The sequence below is a fragment of the Sus scrofa genome, chromosome 8 (assembly GCF_000003025.6).
Source record: "Sus scrofa isolate TJ Tabasco breed Duroc chromosome 8, Sscrofa11.1, whole genome shotgun sequence".
NCBI lineage: Eukaryota > Metazoa > Chordata > Mammalia > Artiodactyla > Suidae > Sus > Sus scrofa.
In genome coordinates this window covers 71,376,749-71,399,375 of record NC_010450.4, presented here as the reverse complement: position 1 = coordinate 71,399,375, position 22,627 = coordinate 71,376,749, and the positions used below count along the sequence as shown (strand labels likewise).

Below are 22,627 nucleotides of genomic sequence, written 5' to 3'. Positions count from 1 at the left end.
GAGTCCTGGTGCTGCAGAGCTGCTGCTGATCCCGCTGTGCCACAGCAGAACCCCTAAACTATGAGTTTTTGTCCTTTAAGTTTAATTTCTTTAATAACGGTGGCTTCAGAAGAACTGTTAGGGAAATAGTCATTATTTCCACTTTAGGAAAAACAGGAAGAGAAAGGCATGACAAGATGAAAAAAACTACACTTGAAAACTATCATCATGTTACCGCACAATTACTGATATGTTAAGGGTACTAAGTTAAGGTGGCAGAGACTGGATGCTACAAAGGCCTAACATTAATCAGAAGGAAGACTAATATTCAAACATAACTAGAATGGACTCAAGGGACACTATCTATCATTGATCTGCTTAAAGAATTTCCTGTTGTTTCCACTGGCAGCTGATGAAATCCTGTGCCCTAATTATTCACACACCTCTGAAAGTAGAATTCTGCATAGTACATTGAGGTTCTCAATATTCAATGGTGAATTTACCACTGGAGTTGGGAAAAACCTCAGACTAGGTAAGGAGTAAGAACTGCACACTCTTCCCATTTTATTTGCAAGGTGACTTGATGATGGGGAGGAAGATTATAAAGCAACTGAAAAAGATATGGGAATTTGGGAGCTAATAAAATCTTTTGAAAATCTTCTTCTTTATAGTCACTATGAGTAAGAGCCCTGATTCCCATGGTATGGTAAATGCTCTGTATCAAATAAAATTTTACAAGATTCACTGGGCTAAAAAGCCTATCTTGTTTTTAGCACCTCAGAACCCTAACAAATCATGACTACGTCAGGGGTAGAACCAGGGGCAAATATTGAGCCAAAGTCTACCGAAATTCTATAGGCAAAAAAACAGATAAAGAAAATTGTGGAGTTCCCGTCATGGCGCAGTGGTTAACGAATCCGACTAGGAACCATGAGGTTGCGGGTTCGGTCCCTGCCCTTGCTCAGTGGGTTAACGATCCGGCGTTGCCGTGAGCTGTGGTGTGGATTGCAGACGCAGCTCGGATCCTGCGTTGCTGTGGCTCTGGTGTAGGCTGGTGGCCACAGCTCCGATTAGACCCCTAGCCTGGGAACCTCCATATGCCGCGGGAGCGGCCAAAGAAATGGCAAAAAGACAAAAAAAAAAAAAAAAAGAAAATTGTACAAAAAGTGGCCTCTGGGGAACACATGTCAAGTGAATAGCTCTCCACATACGTGAGAAATCTATGTTGAAAAGGCAAGTAACTTAACTATCTCCTTTTTAGAACTGCTTCCCTCTAGAAAGTTCCCTCACAACAGTGCAATGACCTAACTGTGATGCTTTCCATTTGCATACATTCATATTTGTTGCACTAAACAACAACTGGGTTTATAATTAATAAAACGGTGATTCTGAAATATAATTTACTACAGAATGGTTTTTATTTGAGTGGTTTGAGTATAGTGGAGAATACACAATCAGCTACAGGTGTAAGACAGAAATGTGTGAATGAAGCAGCCTAGGTGTACAACTATAGGGAGGAAAAGGTAGCTCCAGCTGACTGCTGCCATGTGAGAAAGTGGGCCCTGTCTTCAGACTTTTTAAAAAGAAAAGTTTAAAGTCCAAAAACATGAAAGCTCCCTGTTTTTAATATTAGAACTTATTATTTAAAATACCAAGTTATCAAACAATCCTGCTTATAAGACAGACAATGAATGCTCTTAGGCCCAAAGATTGTGACCTCTAGAGAGAAGAGCTCAAAATAAAAGTCACTGAGGGAGTTCCTAGGGGCCTAGTGGTTAAGGATTCGGCATTGTCACTAGTGGCTAAGGTTCAATCTCTGGCCCAGGAACTTTTGCATACTGCGGGTGCGGACCAGAAAAAGGTCGCTGCCATTTAGGAGAATATTCAAACTAGTAAGTTAATCTTAAAAGGATGGGAGGAAGACCATATGCGAACTTGATGCATTCTTCCTATGATTATTTCCAAAATGCTGAAATATTTTATGTGGGTAACTCCAAACAATTTAGCTGTGGGTTTAAGCCCTGATTAATATTTCTCTAAATGCAGAACTGTGTGGCAAGTTAATAGGTAGCTAACGAAAGCAAACCTACATGTACAAATGTATTATAACTAAATTTATTTAGTTATATTAAAACTAGATTGATGAAAAATTATATCTATTTTACATGTAAGCAAAGATATGACACAAGTAAACTATCCTCTCATCTGGTATAATTATTTTAAAAATCCTCTTATCTGGTATAATTATTTTAAAAATGTATCTGGATTTAACAAAACTAAACAGGTTTCTTTACTGCAAAATTCTCAGTATTTACAAATGTAAATTTTGTGTAGCTTCAGAGGGGAATATAGTATGTTATGTTTATTTAACTATAGACACCTTTTAACACAGAGAACTCTAGGACTTTTGTGCTCTATTTTAAGGAACACTGTTTTAACCAAAGAAAAAGCTTAATTTAATTTATGCATTAAGAACAAGCTAATCACTTAGCAGGAGGTAACAATACTGTACATTCAACTCATTCTGTAGCTTTACTGCATAAAATACTATGGCTTAGCAATATATAACTAAGATCTATGCTTTGAAGGGAACTGGTAAAATACATAATCCTGTTCCAGGATCTATGGCTCCTTCTGGTTTACTAGTGTCAACTAAAAAAGTGTTGTTGTTGTTGTTTTTTTTTGTCTTTTTGCCTTTTCTAGGGCCGCACTCGCGGCATATGGAAGTTCCCAGGCTAGGGGTCTAATTGGGGAGCTGTAGCCACCAGCCTATGCCAGAGCCACAGCAACGTGGGATCTGAGCCGCTTCTGCGACCCACACCACAGCTCACAGTAACGCCGGATCCTTAACCCACTGAGCAAGGCCAGGGATCGAACCCGCAACCTCATGGTTCTTAGTAGGATTCATTAACCACTGCGCCACAATGGGAACTCCTAAAAAAAGTGTTATTGAGATAAACTCAACTTCCTTTAAGTCATAGTCATCAGACAGCACTTCAGAATTTTAATGTCGAGTCCCACAAAAATCTGCTGTGATTAAAGTAACATACAAAGCTATTTTGATGTAGAAGTAAATTAGGCTAAAACTAATACACTAATTATTATAACTAAATTTATTTAGTTATAATATTAAAACTAGATTGATGAAAAATTATATCTATTTTACATGTAAGCAAAGATATGACACAAGTAAACTATCCTCTCATCTGGTATAATTATTTTAAAAATCCTAGAGCTAAGTCTATTTTTTACATCCTATAGATTACGTACTATTTGGAATGCTTAATTATAACCTGTGCATGTCCCTGTACTGTAAGATAAATGAAAAATTAAATTAAGAACTAGTCCTTTGATATTATAGTGAAAATAAACTTAAGACTGGTATGTGAAATTAAAGATGGCTTTTAAAAAAGTCCTATATAACTCTGGAAACACTCTAGGGCTATTTATGTGACTAGCTTTTAACTAAATATGTACATATACATTTATTCTTCAAATGTATTTACAGCTATATATTTCCTGTGGTATAAACAACATTAAAAACATTGTGGATCTTCTCTTTGGAACTCCACTGCATACCAAGTTCATAATCCCCATCATGAAGGACAAAACTGCTTTATAAAAAGAAATATTCTAATATAAGTAGTCCTAACTCAGAGCGAAGGAATATCAAGTAATCTTCTTTTACACCATGGTCAGTTAGTTAAACAAGTACACCTATATTTTTAGACATTTGTCTGCATCCTATAAACTAGTTATGTAAATTATAAACTTTAATAAAAAATTTAGTCAGAAAAATGGCCACAATTTATTAAATCAGAAGTCTATGGAATAAAAAAAAATGTATCAACGAAATTCTGTTAATCCCACTTACTAGATAATACCATATAAATTACACACTCCCTGGGTTTTCATTTGTTCATCTTTATAAAACAGAAAAATGTCACCTACCTCACAGGCTGCTATGAGGATCAAATAGGATAATGGACATAAAAGCACTGCAAAACTTAAAGTTCTATACAAATACGATGAAACAATAATAAAAACAACAACTATAGAACTGTACTACCACAAAGAAACAGCACTGCTCCAAGGGTCAGGGCATAATGCTCAGCATTTTCTGCTTTCAAAAAGGGGTTCAAATGTCACAAAAGGCCATGCTTTTTAACAAGTTAGTTTCTTTGTTAGTCCTCTGTTAGGTATATGTAACTTTGTTATGTACCATTTCATACCTACTTTGGATAGGATTTTTTCTTCCTCATTTTAAAAAGTTAAGGATCTCAGGGAAAATGCTAAGCCAAAATAAAGCTTGTTTAGGTTACTTTAATTGTGAGGAAAAGAAGTATCAATGTTAAAAGTAAATGGACCTTGAAATGGGCCACCAGAACAAAGACAATATTGGTGAGTTTTAGAAATTAATACGAAAAAGTCAGTAACCACACTTTATTGTGCATGCATTATTTTAAAGGGACAATATCAACATATAAGTATTTTCTGAAATGGAATACTTTCCAGTTCTTATTGAATATAGGAAAAATTTATATCTATACATAGTCAAATATTATTTTTATTTTTTAATAAATGGCCTCAAAAATTTTCCCCCAGAAAGTACATAAAAAGTACTTTGAATAGATTGTCCTACCAGAGAAGAAGCTTTAATTTTGGTAAAAAATTCACAAGAATATTTTCTGGGTTCTGGACAATAAATAGATTTTGTAGCCATAGAAATAATAAACAGTAATATAAGATTATCAGATATTCCTCTTTAATCAAGAATTCTTATATAGTGAAACAAATTTCAAGATTTGTTTTTTTTACCAGCCTGAAGAAACTCACTTGACAGTGTCCTTTTATGTTATCAGAAATTATGTCTAAAAGCATCATGCATACTAAATGCAATCTTTTACCTTCAACATCATCTGAAAAGGTAGACAAAAATAAATAAATAAAAAGTGGATGATAAAGAAAACATTTTTTTATGTAATAGTATACACAATAAAATAAGTAAGAGCTTAAAAACATAAAATAAGCAGGAGTTCCCATGGCGGCTCAGTGGGTTACAAACTTGACCACTATCCATGAGGATACAGGTTCGATCCCTGGCCTTGCTCAGTGGGTTAGGGATCTGGTGTTGCGGTGAGCTGTGTTGTAGGTTTCAGATGTGGCTTGGATCCTGAGTTCCTGTGTCTGTGGCCAGCAGCTGCAGCTCTGATTCATCCCCTTGCCTAGGAACTTCCATATGCTGCAGGTGGCCTTACAAAGCAAAAAAACAAAAACAAAAACAAAAACAAACAAACTAAATAAGCAATATAATCTCTTGGAAGAAGAGACTCATACTCATTTTACTGAAATATCTGAGACATCCTAACAGATATAGCATATGCTACATATTTAGAAATATGAGACAGATTTATCAATAAGTTAAAGGGTTATTAAATATCCCCAAGGTAAAGAACTTTAAAATGAAGTTCCTTATGTTAGCTAATAATCATCTTTTGATGAAGCAGTAAAGAGAATGTATCATAATAGAACTGAAGGCCATATTTCTCAATATCTAGATTTTAAAAAACTGACTCAGGCCAGGTAAATTTCCAGAAGTTTAAGCTCATATTTTAATCTTCCCTAGAAAAAATGATTCTACTACTTTTTCTCTAAAGAAGTGTTTATCCTGCTTCATCCAAAGGATCATTTTTGGAAGCTAAATTTAAAATAAGGAGCTCAGGAGTTCCCGTCGGGGCTCAGTGGTTAACGAATCTGTCTAGGAACCGTGAGGTTGCAGGTTCAATCCCTAGCCTTGCTCAGTAGGTTATGGATCCGGAGTTGCCGTGAGCTGTGGTGTAGGTTACAGACGTGGGCTCGGATCCCAAGTTGCTGTGGCTCTAGCGTAGCCCAGCGGCTATAGCTCCAATTAGACCCTTAGCCTGGGAACCTCCATGTGCCACAGGAGCGTCCCTAGAGATGGCAAAAAGTCAAAAAATAAAATAAAATAAGGAGCTCAGGAGTTCTCTTGTGGTGCAGCAGGTTAAGGATCCGGCATTGTCACTGAAGCAGCTTGGGTTGCTGCTGTGGTGTGGGTTCCATCCCTGGCCTGGGAACTTCCATATGCCACGGGTGTGACCAAAAACAAAAAGAGAGGGAGTTCTTGTTGTGGTACAGCAGTAAAGAACACAACTAGTACCAATGAGGATCAGGGTTTGATCCCTGCCCTCACTCAATGGATTAAGGATCCAACTATTGCTGTGAGCTGTGGTATAGGCTGCAGATATGGCCTGGACCTGGTTTTGCTATGACTGTGGTATAGGCCAACAGCTGCAGCTCTGATTCAACCCCTAGCCTGGGAACCTCTCAATGCTACATGTGTGGCCATTAAAAAAAAAAAAAGAAAAAAAAAAAAGGAGCCTAAACAGAAGCAAAAGACTGGACTTTAAACAGTATTAGATTACAAATTCATAACAAAGGAAGACCACCTAATTAATTGCTACTATACAGTTTCCTAAACCATAAAAATTATCTGCTATAAACTAGAAAAAAGCCAAAATTTCAATATGAAACAACTAAGGAAAAAGAGAGAAAGTCTTTTTCTTTAATGTTTTCTAACAAATGTATTTCTAACAAATTTTCAGATATTTTCTCATCTGAGAAATGACTAGGAGAAACAGCAGCTTTTTCTTCAAAGTATGTTCTTGTGTATACTCTACTAAAGTACTGACATGTGGCTGACAGCCTCTTTTTCCACAGGAACCAAATTATGTTTACTAAAGATTCTTTACTCCTGATAAATTAAAAGTTGTTAGCTAGAGAACTAGAGAAATAAAAACTTAAGAAAATGGATAATTATGTCTAAGAAATTGTGACTATTTAATACAACCCAGTTTCAAATGTTCCTATGACTGGTAGTTTGTGAAGTTCATATCCACATATAGTTCTGCTCTACTTTGATTTTAATAAAATATGTGCAAACTGAATATTATCTACATTTCTTTATGACCTGTCTACTCATATTTTGAAAGACCCTATAATTTCTAAATTAGGCTTCTAAAATGCATAAATATCACTCTTTTGATTGTCTAGAAAAATGAAAAGCCCACAATGTCCCAATGCAACAGCCAATTTGACATGAGGAAAACACTCTTCGACAGCACAGTAAAATGTTACTCAATGTGTATGTTTTTACAATATGTAGAACAAAAGGCATATAGACTTCTAGTCAAGTATTTCACATGCTAACAATAAAATAAATCAAGTAAACAACAGATTACCTTATTTTAAGTATGCAAATAATTTGAAACAAAAAGGAAAAGAAGGATGTACCAAAGAAATGTGTGGATTTCAAACTAATTCTTATCATTTCATACCAATCAGATTAAATGTAAAGAAAACTTCTAGATTTAAAAAACCATTTGCTCTTCACAAATTAACATAAGTCCTATGTTAAAATTTTCAGTATATATTAGAAAAAACCCTCTAATTTTATATTGCTCCTCAGATAACATATAAATAGTTTGATTTTTAATGAACAGCCAAAAATGTTATTTATTCTAGAGATTACTGACAGTCATTCTGCTTAACTAAAATCAAATACAAAAACAGGGGAAAATGTTTTTGAAAAAAGAAAAATCTAATTCCATCTGCAAATCACATACAATGCAATTATCTTAAAGACATTTTTCTAGAACTAAGCTAGTATCTTTCCGTTAGTGATTAAAAACAAAAAAAGAAAAAAAATCCTTATAAATAAATTTATAAAATAAAAACTTTAGGGAGTTCCCATCGTGGCTCAGTGTTTAACAAATCCGACTAGGAACCATGAGGTTGCAGGTTCAATCCCTAGCCTTGCTCAGTGGGTTAAGGATCTGGCATTGCCGTGAGCTGTGGTGTAGGTCGCAGATGCGGCTTGGATGTGGCATTGCTATGGCTGTGGTTAGGCTGGCAGCTGTAGCTCCGATTGGACTCCTAGCCTGGGAACCTCCATATGCCATGGGTGCAGCTCCAGAAAAGACAAAAAAAAAAAAAAAAAACTTTAGGAGTTTCCACCATGGTGCAATGGGATCAGAAGTGTCTCTGGAGCACTAAGATGCAGGTTTGCTCTCCAGCCCAGCACAGTAGGTTAAGGATCTGGTGTTGCTGCAGCTGTGGCATAGGCTGCAACTGCGGCTTGGATCTGATCCCTAGCCTGGGAACTCCACATGTCACAACATGGCCAAAAACGGAAAACAAACAAACAAACAAAAACCCCCAAAAAACCAAACCCCTCAACTTTAAACCGATAAAGCTGGCATAATGCAGTTAATTTTATGTACAGAAAACATAGTAAAAAAAACTTACCTACTTCTTCTTCTTCATCATTAGATATTATATTATATAGTGTATCCAAAGCATAACCTATTATTTCAGAATCCGAACTGGAAGAAAGAAGTTATTATATACTGTTAGAGTATAAACTGTTATGACCATTTTAGACTCTTCTTCAGCACGACTGTATAAAATATTAATCCCATTTCTGAAAACCTACCCTAAGAAAATATCAGAGTGCAAACTGTAAAGATGTATAAAGGTCTATTTTTATTTATAATAGTGAAAAATTAGAAATAACCTAAATGTCCAATAATTTTTTTTAAAAGTGTGGTAAATCTATATATATAGCAGCAATTAAAAAAATGTATTTTCAGGAGTTCCCGTTGTGGCGCAGTGGTTAATGAATCCGACTAGGAACCATGAGGTTGCGGGTTCGGTCCCTGCCCTTGCTCAGTGGGTTAGGGATCTGGTGGTGTTGCCGTGAGCTGTGGTGTAGGTTGCAGACGCGGCTCGGATCCCGCGTTGCTGTGGCTCTGGCATAGGCCGGTGGCTATGGCTCCAATTTGACCCCTAGCCTGGGAACCTCCACATGCCGCTGGAGCGGCCCAAGAAATAGCAAAAAAGACAAAAAAAAAAAAAAAAAAAAGTATTTTCAGGGAGTTCCTGTTGTGGCTCAGCAGAAAAGAATCTGACTGGTAAATATGAGGATGAGGGTTTGACCCCTGGCCTCCCTCAGTGGGTCAGGGATCTGGCGTTGCATGAGATGTGGTGTAGCCTGCAGATGTGGTTCGGATTCCGCGTTGCTCCGGCTGTAGTGTAGGCTGGTAGCTGTAGCTCTGATATGACCCCAGCCTGAGAACTTTCATGTGCTGCGTGTGCGTCCCTAAAAAGCAATAAAATAAAAACAAAAAATGTATTTTCAAGGAATGTTTAATGGCTATTGTACATTTTATACAGACAGAAAGGAAATGAGTGCTTGCTAGGGACTGGGGGGAGGAGGAATAGGCAATGACAACTCATGGATACTGTATTTCTTTTGAAGTGATGAAAATGTTCTGGAATTACAGTGGTAACAGTTGCCCAGCTTTGTGAGTATACTAAAACCACTGAAGTGTACACTTAAAAAACCTCAAAACTATTGAGGTATCATGGTTTGGAAGCATCAGTGAGAAATAGACAACTTTCAGCCCTGAGCGAGGGACCTGGGAGCATGAGAAGTCTCTTCCTCAAGATGGCTAAGGAGAAGCAGGCCCACAGACAGACGGAGAGTTCCAAGCTACACCAAGAAAGGGAATCCAGCTCTATGTGTGATGCAGCCAAGGATGAAGGGGATTCAGTTGAAGGATTCTGAGTGTTAGATAGGCCAAGGGCAGAAGCATAAAAGAGTAATGAAGATGAGAAACGGAATGAGATGGCTGCAGAATATAGACCTCTGCAATCAATGAAGTTAAGAAAACACTCACAGAACATTTCGAAAATGGAAGCTGTCATAGGTAAGTTTTGGAGGAAAATGGAAAGGGAATTTCAGCACAAGAGAAGGAATGAAACACAAGAAGGCTCAGAGAAGTTTGGTTTTGTTTGTTGTCTAAGAGGCATAGTAAAATACCCATCAGCCTCTATGTGATCGATTATTAGTTCACACAATCACAAGGCTGTACAGTACATACTATTTCTAAGCATAGTGCCTGGTACAGAGTAAATGTGCAATTAAATGTTTTAGAAAATGTATTTCTTAACCTTTATAACAAGAGTATTTACACATTTACTTTCTATTGTGCACTAAAAATGACAATAAGGGCCACTTTACACATTCTATTTTTCATATCAAGATGCTAATAATCATTTCATCACTAACTTTTGTTTTTAAATGACTTTTATTTGTTCCATTATAGCTGGTTTAGAGTGTTCTGTCAATTTTCTACCATACAGCAAGGTGACCCAGTCACATATACATATATACATTCTTTTTTTTTTTTTTTTTTTTGTCTTTTTGCTATTTCTTGGAGCAGCATATGGAGGTTCCCAGGCTAGGGGTCAAATCGGAGCTGTAGCCACCGGCCTACGCCAGAGCCACAGCAACGTGGGATCCGAGCCCGCATCTGCGACCTACACCACAGCTCACGGCAATGCCAGATCCTTAACCCACTGAGCAAGGGCAGGGACCGAACCCGCAACCTCACGGTTCCTAGTCGGATTCGTTAACCACTGCGCCACGACGGAACTCCACATATATACATTCTTTTTCTCACATTGTCAGGCTCCATCATAAGTGAACAGATATAGTTCCCAGTGCTATACAGCAGGATCTTCATTACTAACTTTATTTTACTTTTTCTGGTCTTTTTGTCTTTTTTAGGGGTGCATCTGCGGCATATGGAGGTTCCCAGGTTAGGGGTTTAATCGGAGCTGTAGCCACCGGCCTACGCCACAGCCACAGCAACACCAGATCCGAGCCGCGTCTGTGACCTACACCATAGCTCGCTGTAACGCCCGGATCCTTAACCTACTGAGCGAGGCCAGGGATCAAACCTGCAACCTTGTGGTTCCTAGTCAGATTTGTTAACCACTAAGCCACGACAGGAAATCCCATTACTAACTTTATAAGACTTAGTGAGAAAACGTATGCAGAAAGATACATGAAATAAAAATCAAAAATTATATGTATGTATAATATTCAAACTAAAGGTTTTTTTCTGTTAGTTTTTTGTTTTTTTTTTAGGGCCTCACCCATGGCATATGGAAGTTCCCAGGCTAGGGGTTGAATCAGAGCTACAGCTGCTGGCCTACGCCACAGTTGCAACAACACAGATCCGAGCCGCATTCGAGATCTAAGCTGCAGCTTGTGGGAATGCTGGATCCCTAACCCACTGAGCAATGCCAGGCACTGAACCCAGATACTAGTCAAATTCATAACCCGCTGAGCCACCATGGGAACTCCAAACTAAAGTTTTTTTGATCTAAGATCCATTTTCTATAACTTGGAATATTGTTTAAAGCAGATAACTAACTTGGGTTACTTTATTAGTTTTCTAGTAATGCTGTAACAAATTACCACAAACTGAGTGGCTTATACAATACAAATACATTAAATACATTATCTTGGAGTTCTGCAAGTCAGAAGTCTGAAGTGGGTCTCACTGGACTAAAATCAAGGTGTTGGCAGGGCTGCCTTCCTTCCTCGTAGCTTTAAAGAATCCATTTCCTTGCCTTTTCCAGTTCAGGAGGCCTCCTCTCATCTTTAAAGCCAGCAAAGATAGGTTGAGATATTCTCTTGTCACCTCATTCTGACCTCCTCTTTTGCATTCCTCTTATACTTTTAAGAACCTTAGGATTACACTGGTCCCACCTGGATAATCTCAAAGTCTACACCTTAATCATATCTCCAAAGTCCTTTCTGTCATCTAAAGTAACATTCAAAGATTGTCTTGATAGAATACAAATATCTTTAGGGGACCATTTTTCTGCCTACTGCAGTTGCCCACTCTGGTGTTAATAACACAGACAGTCCTGACACATCCAACGGATTTATTCAAATGCATTAGAATTAGTTGGTTTTTGGAGTTCCTGTCATGGCTCAGCGGAAAACGAATCTGACTAGCATCCATGAGGATGCAAGTTTGATCCCTGGCCTCGCTCAGTGGGTTAAGGATTGGCGTCACTGTGAGCTGTGGTATAGGTTGCAGACTCGGCTCCTGTGTTTCTATGGCTGTGGTGTAGGCCAGCGGCTACAGCTCCAATTAAACCCCTAGCCTGAGAACCTCCATATGCTGAGAGAGTGGCTCTCAAAAGACCAAAAAAAAGAATTAGTTGGTTTTGAAAGGTAGCCAATGTGGGTTACACTGCCCAAGGAGGATAGAAAAGGTTCTAAGTGAACCTGAACAAGCAGCTGGGTACTGCTAAAATTTAATTTTAAAAAGAGGCTATAAGGTTAGACAGGCAGGCTGCATCTAGATCTTTAAAAAGCTTATGTATACGCTCTGCTTTGTTTGAGGGACTTGAACTTCACCAGGCACTGAGCAGGTGAAATGCATTAAATAGGTGAATTAGGAGATAGACAATTTACATTTCAGACAGATAATTCTTAAAATGTATACACTGAATGGAAGGACAAAGAGATTGGAGGCAAAGAATACAGTTTGGAGGTGGTGATGGTTTTAAAATGTTAAAAAAAAAGCCTCTTTGATACAGCTCCCTTCAAAAGGTAGAATCTAATTCTCCTCTTAAGTGTAGGCTGTCTTTATCAACTTGCTTCTAATAAAACAGAATGAGATAGGATTGGTGATATGACTCCTGAGGCGAAGTCCTACAAGGCGTTGTGGCTTTCTCTTGTCCTCTCTCTAGGATTGCCTGCTCTGGGAGAAGCCAGCTGCCACGTCAGGAGGATGCTCCAGCAGCCCTATAGGGAAGGCAACAATGTGAGGTACTGAGGCCTGTTGCCATCATGGGAGTGAGCCATCTGGGAGTCGGGTACTTAGGCCCTAGTCAAGCCTTCAGATGACTAGTCCTGGCTGACATCTTGCACGCAACCTCATGAAAGACCCTGAGCCAAAACCACTTAGCTAAGCCACTTTTAAATTCTCTCTCTCTCTTTTTTTTTTTTTGTCTTTTTGCCTTTTCTAGAGCCGTACCTGCGGCATATGGAGGTTCCCGGGCTAGGGGTCCAATCGGAGCTGTAGCCGCCGGCCTATGCCACAGCCACAGCAACGTGGGATCCGAGCCGCGTCTGCAACCTACACCACAGCTCATGGCAACACCGGGTCCTTAACCCACTGAGCAAGGGCAGGGATCGAACCCGCAACCTCATGGCTCCTAGTCGGATTCGTTAACCACTGCACCACGACGGGAACTCCCCACTTTTAAATTCTTGATCCACAGAAACTATGACATAAATATTTATTATTTTGAGCCAGTAAGTTTTGAGGTCATTTGTTATACATCAATAGGTAACAAATAGAATGTGTATGAAAACAGTTTAAGCAACTGATACTGAAAGCCAGAACTAAGATCAATGATGGCAATCAAGAGAATTCAGATTCCTGATTTTTGGTCTGGTTGGGCATAACAGGTTAAGGGAGGGATGAGTTGAGCATAAATCCTCTAGTTTCTTGCTTGAATGGAAAGGTGCTATTGACTGGGATGAACCTAGGTCAAAAGACAATTGGAGGAGATTACGGGGACGCTAGGGCATGGGGGAACAGGAGTAGGACGACCAGAGAAAAATTAACTTTTGAACATTCTGAATTTAAGGTACCTGTGAGAGATCTTGACATGGAAATGTCCACTGAGCAGCTAAAGCTCGTAAGATATATTTAAATAGAGGTAAGATTTGAAAGTTATTCACGTATAGTTGTTAATTAAAACCAAAGAGGCAGATAATCTAAAGAGAAACTGAAGGAGCTAAAAACAGGTTGAGTGATCTTGCCCTTAACACATGCTCAGATTTAACACTTCACTCCCCATTAGCACAGTCTACTTCTCCCCCCCTGCACCCCCAAAAGCAAGTCTGGATAACTGACATACCATAATATGCACATTATATTACAGAATAGCACATTACAGTATTTCTAAGTGAAAAATCAACATATTCATTTGGCCAATTCAAACCTCCAATTTTAAGCCTTTAATTAGCAGTTACTTCATTCTATCTTTATATAACGGAAAGCTCTCAACTCCTGAAGGCTGTGATTATGTCTGTCCTAATGCTATTAGCACAGTGGTTCACACCTAGTGTCCAACAACTGTTTACTGAGATGACAACTGAAAGTAAAAAACTTGTATAGTTCTTGAAAAATGGCAGGAGTTCCCATCGTGGCACAGTGGAAACAAATATGACTAGGAACCACGAGGTTTCAGGTTCAATTGCTGCTCAGTGGGTTAAGGATAACTCTGCTGGTTGCCGTGAGCTGTGGTGTAGGTCGCAGACATGGGTCGGATCCTGCGCTGCTGTGGCTGTGGTGTAGGCTGGCTACCACATCTCCGATTTGACCCCTAGCCTGGGAACCTCCATATGCTGCAGGTGTGGCCCCAAAAAAGCAAAAAAAAAAAAGAAAGAAAGAAAAATGGCAAATATACATGCCTTAATATGTCAATCATTTCTGGAATAGTGACTCTAAAATTAATTAAAAGTTCAGGAAAAATTACAGAGAAAAATCATTAAATAGAGACATACCGATCTGTTTGTAAAACATGAATAAGGTGTTCCATAGCTTGAATACCCACTTCCAAGCGATATTTCTGCACAAAAGAAAAATGTTATTTAAGTAACTAATATTCAACTTAGTAAACTTAATAACTTGGGAGTTCCCATTGGGGCTCAGTGGAAACAAATATGACTAGTAACCATGAGGATGTGGGTTCAATCCCTGGCCTTGCTCAACGGGTTAAGGATCTGGCATTGCCGTGCTGGTGTAGGCCGAAGATGTGGCTCTGATCCTGAGTTGCTATGGCTGCGGTGTAGGCTGGCAGCTGAAGCTCTGATTTGACCCCTAACCTGGGAACTTTCATATGCCACAGATGCGGCCCTAAAAAGCAAAAACAAAGTAAATAAAAAATAAACTTAATAACTGATAAAGTGTTACAGACCTTAGATAATGATTTGAGAGCACGCACAGCATTTCTTCGATCATCCAGTAAAGTAGATGAAGCCACTCTGTCACAAAGCTTTTGAATCTGTCACAGAAAAATGAAATATTATTAATAGCATAAAAAAAAAGGAAACATAAAGTTCCGCCCCCAAATCTATACCATTTAATTTGGAAAAAAAAACCCAAAAAAACCAAAAAACAATAAATGAGAGGTAACAATTAGTCTTTCACAAATCTAAATAACTATGTAGGTAGTATCACAATCTTGTTACAGAGCTCAAAAGATTTTTCAAAGAGGCTTGAAAAATGGAAGTGGGAAAAGAAATGTCAAATAAATTAAGTCATATTAATTGAGGAATTAGGAGAAATTAGTAAAACCAGAGCTTGTAAACATACCTATTACAACTGTTTGAACAAAGAAGGATGCATAATCCATTAGGGTTATAGCAGAAGATGGAAAGTTAATAAAAATTTTTTTTCAAATAATGACTGTTTATACTATAACTTCACCCTAATGCTTCCACCATATTTGAACAAGAAAAGTCAGAACTTCCTACGGAATGGGAGAAAATAGTTTCAAATGATGCAACTGACAAGGGCTTAATTTCTAAAATATACAAACAACTTACACAACTCAACAGCAGAAAAGCCAACAACCCAATGGAAAAATGGGCAAAAGACCTGAATAGACATTTCTTCAAAGAAGATATACAGATGGCCAACAAGCACATGAAAAAATGCTCAACATCACTGATTATCAGAGAAATGCAAATAGAAACGACTAGGAGGTACAAACTCGCACCAGTCAGAAGGCCATCATTAGTAAGTCCACAAATAACAAATGCTGGAGAGGGTGTGGAGAAAAGGGAACCCTCCTACGCTGTTGGTGGGAATGTAAACTGTTACAACCACTATGGAAAACAGTATGGAGGTACCTCAGAAAACTAAATATAGAACTACCATATGACCCAGCAATCCCACTCTTGGGCATATATCTGGACAAAACTTGCCTTGAAAAAGACACATGCACCCATATGTTCACTGCAGCACTATTCACAATAGCCAAGACATGGAAACAACCTTAATGTCCATTGACAGATGATTGGATTCGGAAGATGTGGTATATATACACAATGGAATATTACTCAGCCATAAAAAAGGATGACATAATGCCATTTGCAGCAACATGGACGGAACTAGAGAATCTCATACTGATTGAAATGAGCCAGAAAGACAAAGACAAATACCATATGATATCACTTATAACTGGAATCTAATATCCAGTACAAATGAACATCTCCTCAGAAAAGAAAATCATGGACTTGGAGAAGAGACTTGTGGTTGCCTGATGGGAGGGGGAGGGAGTGGGAGGGATCGGGAGCTTGGGCTTATCAGACACAACCTAGAATAGATTTACAAGGAGATCCTGCTGAATAGCATTGAGAACTATGTCTAGATACTCATGTTGCAACAGAAGAAAGGGTGGGGGAAAAAACTGTAACTGCAATGTATACATGTAAGGATAACCTGACCCCCTTGCTGTACAGTGGGAAAATAAAAAAAAAAAAAAAAAAAAAAAGATGTGGTATATATACACAATGGAATACTACTCAGCCATAAAAAGAAAAAAAATAATGCCATTTGCGACTACAGACTCTCACACTAAGTGAAGTCAGTCAGAAAGAGAAAGACAAATACCATATGATATCACTTACATCTGGAATCTAATATATGGCACAAAGGAATCTTTGTACAAAAAAGAAAATCATGGACTTGGAGAATAGACTTGTGGTTGCCAAGGGGGAGGGGAAGGGAGTGGGATGGAATGGAAATTTGGGGTTAAGAGATGCAAACTATTGCCTTTGGAATAGATAAGCAATGAGATCCTGCTGTATAGCATTGGGAACTATATCTAGTCACTTATGATGGAGCATGATAATGTGAGAAAAAAGAATGTACATATGTATTTGTTACTGGGTCACTTTGCTGTACAGTAAAAAATTGACGAAACACTGTAAACCAGCTACAATGGAAAAAAAATAAAAATCGTTTAAAAAAAGAATTAAATTCATATGAGGAAAAAAAGGTCAGAACTGTTTAACAAATATTTAGAGTTCTGAGTGTGCCTCAAAATCTAGGATGAAATTGTCCTATTATGAAATCTTTCAATACATTTGAGGGAATAAAAATTTGAACTGAACTAAATTTTAACCCTGGTGCATTATTTCTTTTTTTTAATTTTATTTATTTATTTATTGTCTTTTTGCCATTTCCAGGACCGCTTCTGCAGCATATGGAGGTTCCCAGGATAGGGGTCTAAGTGGAGCTATAGCTGCCGGCCTACGCCAGAGCCACAGCAATGCAGGATCCGAGCTGCATCTGCAACCTACACCACAGCTCACGGCAACGCTGGATCCTTAACCCACTGAGCAAGGCCGGGGATCGAACCCACAACCGCATGGTTCCTAGTCGGATTCGTTAACCACTGAGCCACAGAGGGAATTTCTCCCCTGGTGCATTATTTATAACAGGAAAAAACTGGAAACAACTGTCCATCAAGAGAAGAAAAACTAAATGAACTACAATACATTCTTCAGTTGAATACAATGCAGCTACTCAAAAGAATTAACCATATTGACATGAAAATATTGTTTAATAAATAGTGAAAAAAAGAGCAAGTTGTAAAATTATATGTAAATTGTGAGCCCACTGCAGCAAAAGTATCAAACTGTGTGTATATAAAATTGCATTAAAAAAGAATTTGGAGGAGTTCCCATTGTGGCTCAGCGGTTAATGAATCTGACTAGCATCCATGAGGATGCAGGTTCGATCCCTGGCCTAGATCAGCGGGTTCAAGATCCGGCATTGCCTTGAGCTATGGTGTAGGTCGCAGACACGGCTTCGGTCCTGTGTTGCTGTGGCTCTGGCCTAGGCCAGTGGCTACAGCTCTGATTAGACCCTAGCCTGGGAACCTACATATGCCACAAGTGCGGCCCCAAAAAAGCAAAAAAAAAAAAAAAAAAAAAAAAAAGAATTTGGAAACTTAATACCATAAAACTTCTAGAAGAAAGTATTAGAGAAATTCTTGTTATTTTAAATTAAGAAAAGTTTTTTCAGATACAGATTAAGAGTACCGTTCATAAAAGAAAAACAGTTATTTGGACTTCATTGAGCCTGTTCTTCAAAAGAAACTGTTAAGCAAGTGAAAATCTATGCCACAGAATTGATGAAAATACTTGGGAAACATCTGATAACAGTTTTTGAAACCACTACACTCAGGTCCTTTACAGCTGTAACAGTTAGTTACTATTTTATTACATTATTATTCATTCTTTAATAACAGCTCTAAGATTCTATAAATAAGATTTTGACATACAAACTTTTGCATCCTATGTATCAGGACTAATGGCATTTAAATACATAGTGTTTTGCAAATTATGTTCTGTAGACTTCCAGTGTCCTAGAAGATATTAATAGCCTTCCTATGATCATATAACCAGAGGGAAACAGAAGGCTATACAAAATTAAATAGGTTTCTGCACTGAAGTGTTTCTAAAAGTCTTTACTATATGGATTTGCATACTGCAGAAGCAGTATGTTAACGAAACCTAGCTTTACTTTTTGATTTTGCTCATTCTAAATGCTCACATTTGGAAATTATTTTTACCTTAAATTGTATTTACTTCATAGTAATTGTATTTCCAAGATGGAAATAAAACTTTCTCTGTATTAAACAACTTGGTTGATTCTTTTCCTACAATTTTACTATTTCTTCCTTCCTTCCTGCCCTCTCCCTCCTTCTTTATGGCTACACCCATGGATGGCATACGGAGGTCCCCAGGCTAGGAGTTGAATCAGAGCTGCAGCTGCCAGCCTACACGACAGCCATAGCAACATAGGATCTGAGCCACGTCTTCGACCTACACCACAGCTCACAACAACTCTGGATCTTTAAGCCACTGAGCGAGGCTAGGAATCGAACCTGCATCCTCATGGATTCGTTTTCTGCTGAGCAAGACAGGAACTCCAAAAACCAACTAATTCTAATGCATTTGAATAAATCCACTGACTGTGTCAGGACTGTCTGTATTATTAACACCAGACTGGGCAACTGCAGTAGGCAGAATAATGGTCCTCATGAATACTAGTCAGATTCGTTTCCACTGTGCCACAATGGGAACTCCCTACTACAATTTTTTTTTTTTAACTATGAGAAAAACTATAATTTTTCTCTCGAAAACATGAATCTCAGTACTCTCAGCTTAAAGAACTACTTAATCTAAAAACAGTTTTCTTGAACATGATTATAATTTCCCCTATTTGGGTCTTGTACATCTTTTAATTTTTTTCTAGGTAGTTTAGAGCTGATGCTATGAATAGGAAGGCATTTTCTGCTTTTTCCTAACCCTAGGTCACAGGCACTGGTTCTAAATCTAAGCTTCCATCTTGTTTAACATACTTAGCCCCAGTACCCCAGAAGACTTGAACTCTCGAGTTGGCCCCATCTTTGGTTGGTATATGACAGACCTGTGCCAGAATACGAACTCCTATGTCTAGAAGCTCTTTAATCAGCATTTGTTGAATATAGAAACACGAAAGCTTTGATGTGGTGGAGACAGTGAGCTTTAGGAATACTGGCAGGAGATGATAATCCTAGAGCTTGAGGGTTTGCTTTGTTTTCGCTTTTAATCTTTTCTTTTCTGTTCTAACATGCTAACATTTGAGACGTGTTAATTTTTTAAAAAAGCTTTAAGATATACACAGAGATAGTAATCTCAGTCGTCATGAAGCTAAATATAAATTAAAATAGCAATGATGCTATTTTTAATCTATCAGACTCAAAAATTAAAAACATCGTACCATATAGTATATGATTTCATTTTTACAAAATAGAAAAATACAGGCAAAACTAATCTACGCTACTAGAAGTCAGGATGGGTGTCACTTATCTGGGTGGCAATGACTGGACTTGCAGGGTGCTGGTAATGATTTGTTCCTTCATCTGGGTGCTGGGTACAGGGGTGTTTTCAGGCTGTGAGGCTTACACATATAACACGCATACTTTCCTATATACTCCAAAAAATGATTTTTTAAATAGAACTATACAGGATAGACAAATACATAGATTAATGACCTTGCTTATATTCTATCAGAGGGAAAGTAACCAAAAAAAGCGGTAATTTGGCCAAAAAAAACAAAAAAACAAAAAAAAAACAGCGATTTTAAAATGTTACCTTTTTCCTCAAGCATTCTTACTTTGAGGAACTTATCCTTTAAAAACCTGCTCACAATGACACAATATTATATACTAGAATGTTGGTTTTTGTTTTTGTTTTTTGTCATTTGTCTTTTTAGGGCTGCACCCACAGCATATGGAGGTTCCCAGGCACGGGGCTGAATCAGAGCTGTAGCTATGGGCCTACACCACAGCCACAGTATCATGGATACAAGCAGCGTCTGTGACCTACATCACGGCTCATGGCAACACAAGATCCTTAACCCTGAGTGAGGCCAGGGATCAAACCTGAAACTTCATGGTTACTAGTGGGGTTTGTTAACCACTGAGCCATGACAGGAACTCCTAGACTGTTCTTTATAGCATATTTTTAACAGCTACAAAATAAACCTAGCTTCCACCACGTAAGGACATAGTAAGAAGTCTATGACCCTGAAGAGGACCTGCACCAAACCACCCAGGCACCCTGATCCCAGACTTTCAGAATCCAGAAGTGTGAGCAGTAAATGCATGCTATTTACTGGGGAAAAAAACAAGGTGTGCATGTGTGGAATCTAAAGGTTTATCCATCAATCAGGAAATAGCTAACTGGAGTTCCCGCTGTGGCACAGTGGGTTAAGGATCAGGTGTTGACCCAGCTGTGGTATAGGTCACAGCTGTGGCTCAAATTCAATTCCTGGGGAGTTTCCCTTCGTGGTTCAGCAGTTAACGAATGCAACCAGGATCCATGAGGATCTCTGGCCTTGCTCAGTGGATTAAGAATCCAGCATTGCCGTGAGATGTGGTGTAGGTTGCAGATGCAACTTGAATCCCCCTGTTGCTGTGGCTGTAGTGTAGGCCGGTGGCTACAGCTCCGATTGGACCCCTAGCCTGGAAATTCTGCATGCCTCGGGTGCAGCCCTAAAAAAAAAAAAAAAATCGATTCCTGGCCCAGGGAACTTCCATATGCCATGGCTGCAGCCAAACAAAATGAAACAAAACAAACAACATTAACTAACATAGAGTACACATACACTATGTGGTTAATCAAATGAATGAAGCAGATCCATATGCACTGACATCAAAAGATGACCAAGACATATACCGAATGAAAAAAAGAAAGCTGTAAATACTATATTTAACATGAGCTCATTTTGGTTTAAAACTATATTATTAATAAACTATGCCAACATGTATAGAAAAAAATTAAGACTATGTACCATACTGTCTTTCAGTGGATTGCCAGAAATGTTCATTTTCTATATATTATTTCTGATGTTTGAATTCTGATAATGAACAGATATTACCTTTATATGTAGAAAAGAACAATAACAGAATAAAGTGAACTGGTTTATGTTTTACTGGAATTTCTAGGAAATTTTCATGACTGAATTCATCTTTAAAAGATGCTATTTTCACTCTGCTGATCAAAACAGAATGAAATTAGCCCTTTTTTTTGGTCTTTTTAGGGCTGTACTCACAGCATATGGAGGTTTCTAGGCTAGGGGTCCAACAGGAGCTGTAGCCGCCGACCTACACCACAGCCACAGCAACACGGGATCCAAGCTGCGTCTGTGACCTACACTACAGCTCATGGCAATACCAGATCCCCAACCGAATGAGCAAGGCTAGAGATTGAACCCGCATCCTCATGGATACTAGTCAGATTCGTTTCTGCTTTGCCACAAAGGAACTCCCCCAACTGGGGGTTTTAATCAGAACTTTTTCTCTGGCAACTTATGACAATTAAACTCAAATCAGTCAACCATATTGCAAACCAAAAAGAGTCAAAAATGAATATAAGAACAACTTAATTATCCAGAACCATAATTAAGCTATTTCAGGTACTTTCTGTCAGGGATTAAAATGGTCTTTTCATTTTAGTGATTTCTGATAGCAATCTAAAACTAAGTACAACCTTCTCTGTCTTCTTAAACAAAGAACATAATTACAAGCTTTCTAAGCATTTAAACGTAAATCCTCTCCAATACTAGATATAGGGATGTCTCCAGTATTATACGAAGTAATGAACATAAAAGTCTTTGTACAGTGCCTGGCACCTAAAAATGCTCAATAAATTTTAACAAACTTTATTATTATCCAACTTCCTATGACTGCTTTGTATTATTTTTCTATCCTATCAGGCTTTTGGCTGTCATTTTTATCGCATATGTTTCCACAAGATCATTCAAATTTTGCAGATTTTAATTCACTGCTGAGTGAGAAATCTGATAATTAAGCTAGATAATGATATGCCTAAAACTCCAAATTACCCAAGCTTGAAATCAAGACTGAGTACATGGACTTTGCAACTTCTGCTTTTGCTATGTGAAAACCTTATTATCTCCTGATAATACTCCGGACAATTCAAGCTTCCAAATAAGTTATCTATCCATAATAAAGTGCTATGTTGCTACCTTTTACAGACAGCAGAAACCAAATTAGAGGAAAACATCCTACATGTTCAAAGCCTTACAAAGGCTTAGCCATGTTTTAAACCAAACACAGGTCTGTATTTTTCAGTTGACACTTACCAAAGAAAAACTGTGTACCA

The 22,627-nt window shown here is 38.1% G+C and overlaps 1 protein-coding gene across 1 annotated transcript in view; it reads right to left on the bottom strand.

Annotated features, from left to right (window-relative positions):
• The window catches only part of USO1 (USO1 vesicle transport factor), an 87,632-nt gene that overhangs the window by 51,883 nt on the left and 13,122 nt on the right, over nt 1-22,627 (bottom strand). Inside the window, 4 exon segments of the mRNA XM_005666762.3 lie at nt 4,887-4,898; nt 8,305-8,381; nt 14,444-14,508; nt 14,857-14,943. Of these exon segments, the coding sequence (XP_005666819.2) occupies nt 4,887-4,898; nt 8,305-8,381; nt 14,444-14,508; nt 14,857-14,943 (241 nt within the window).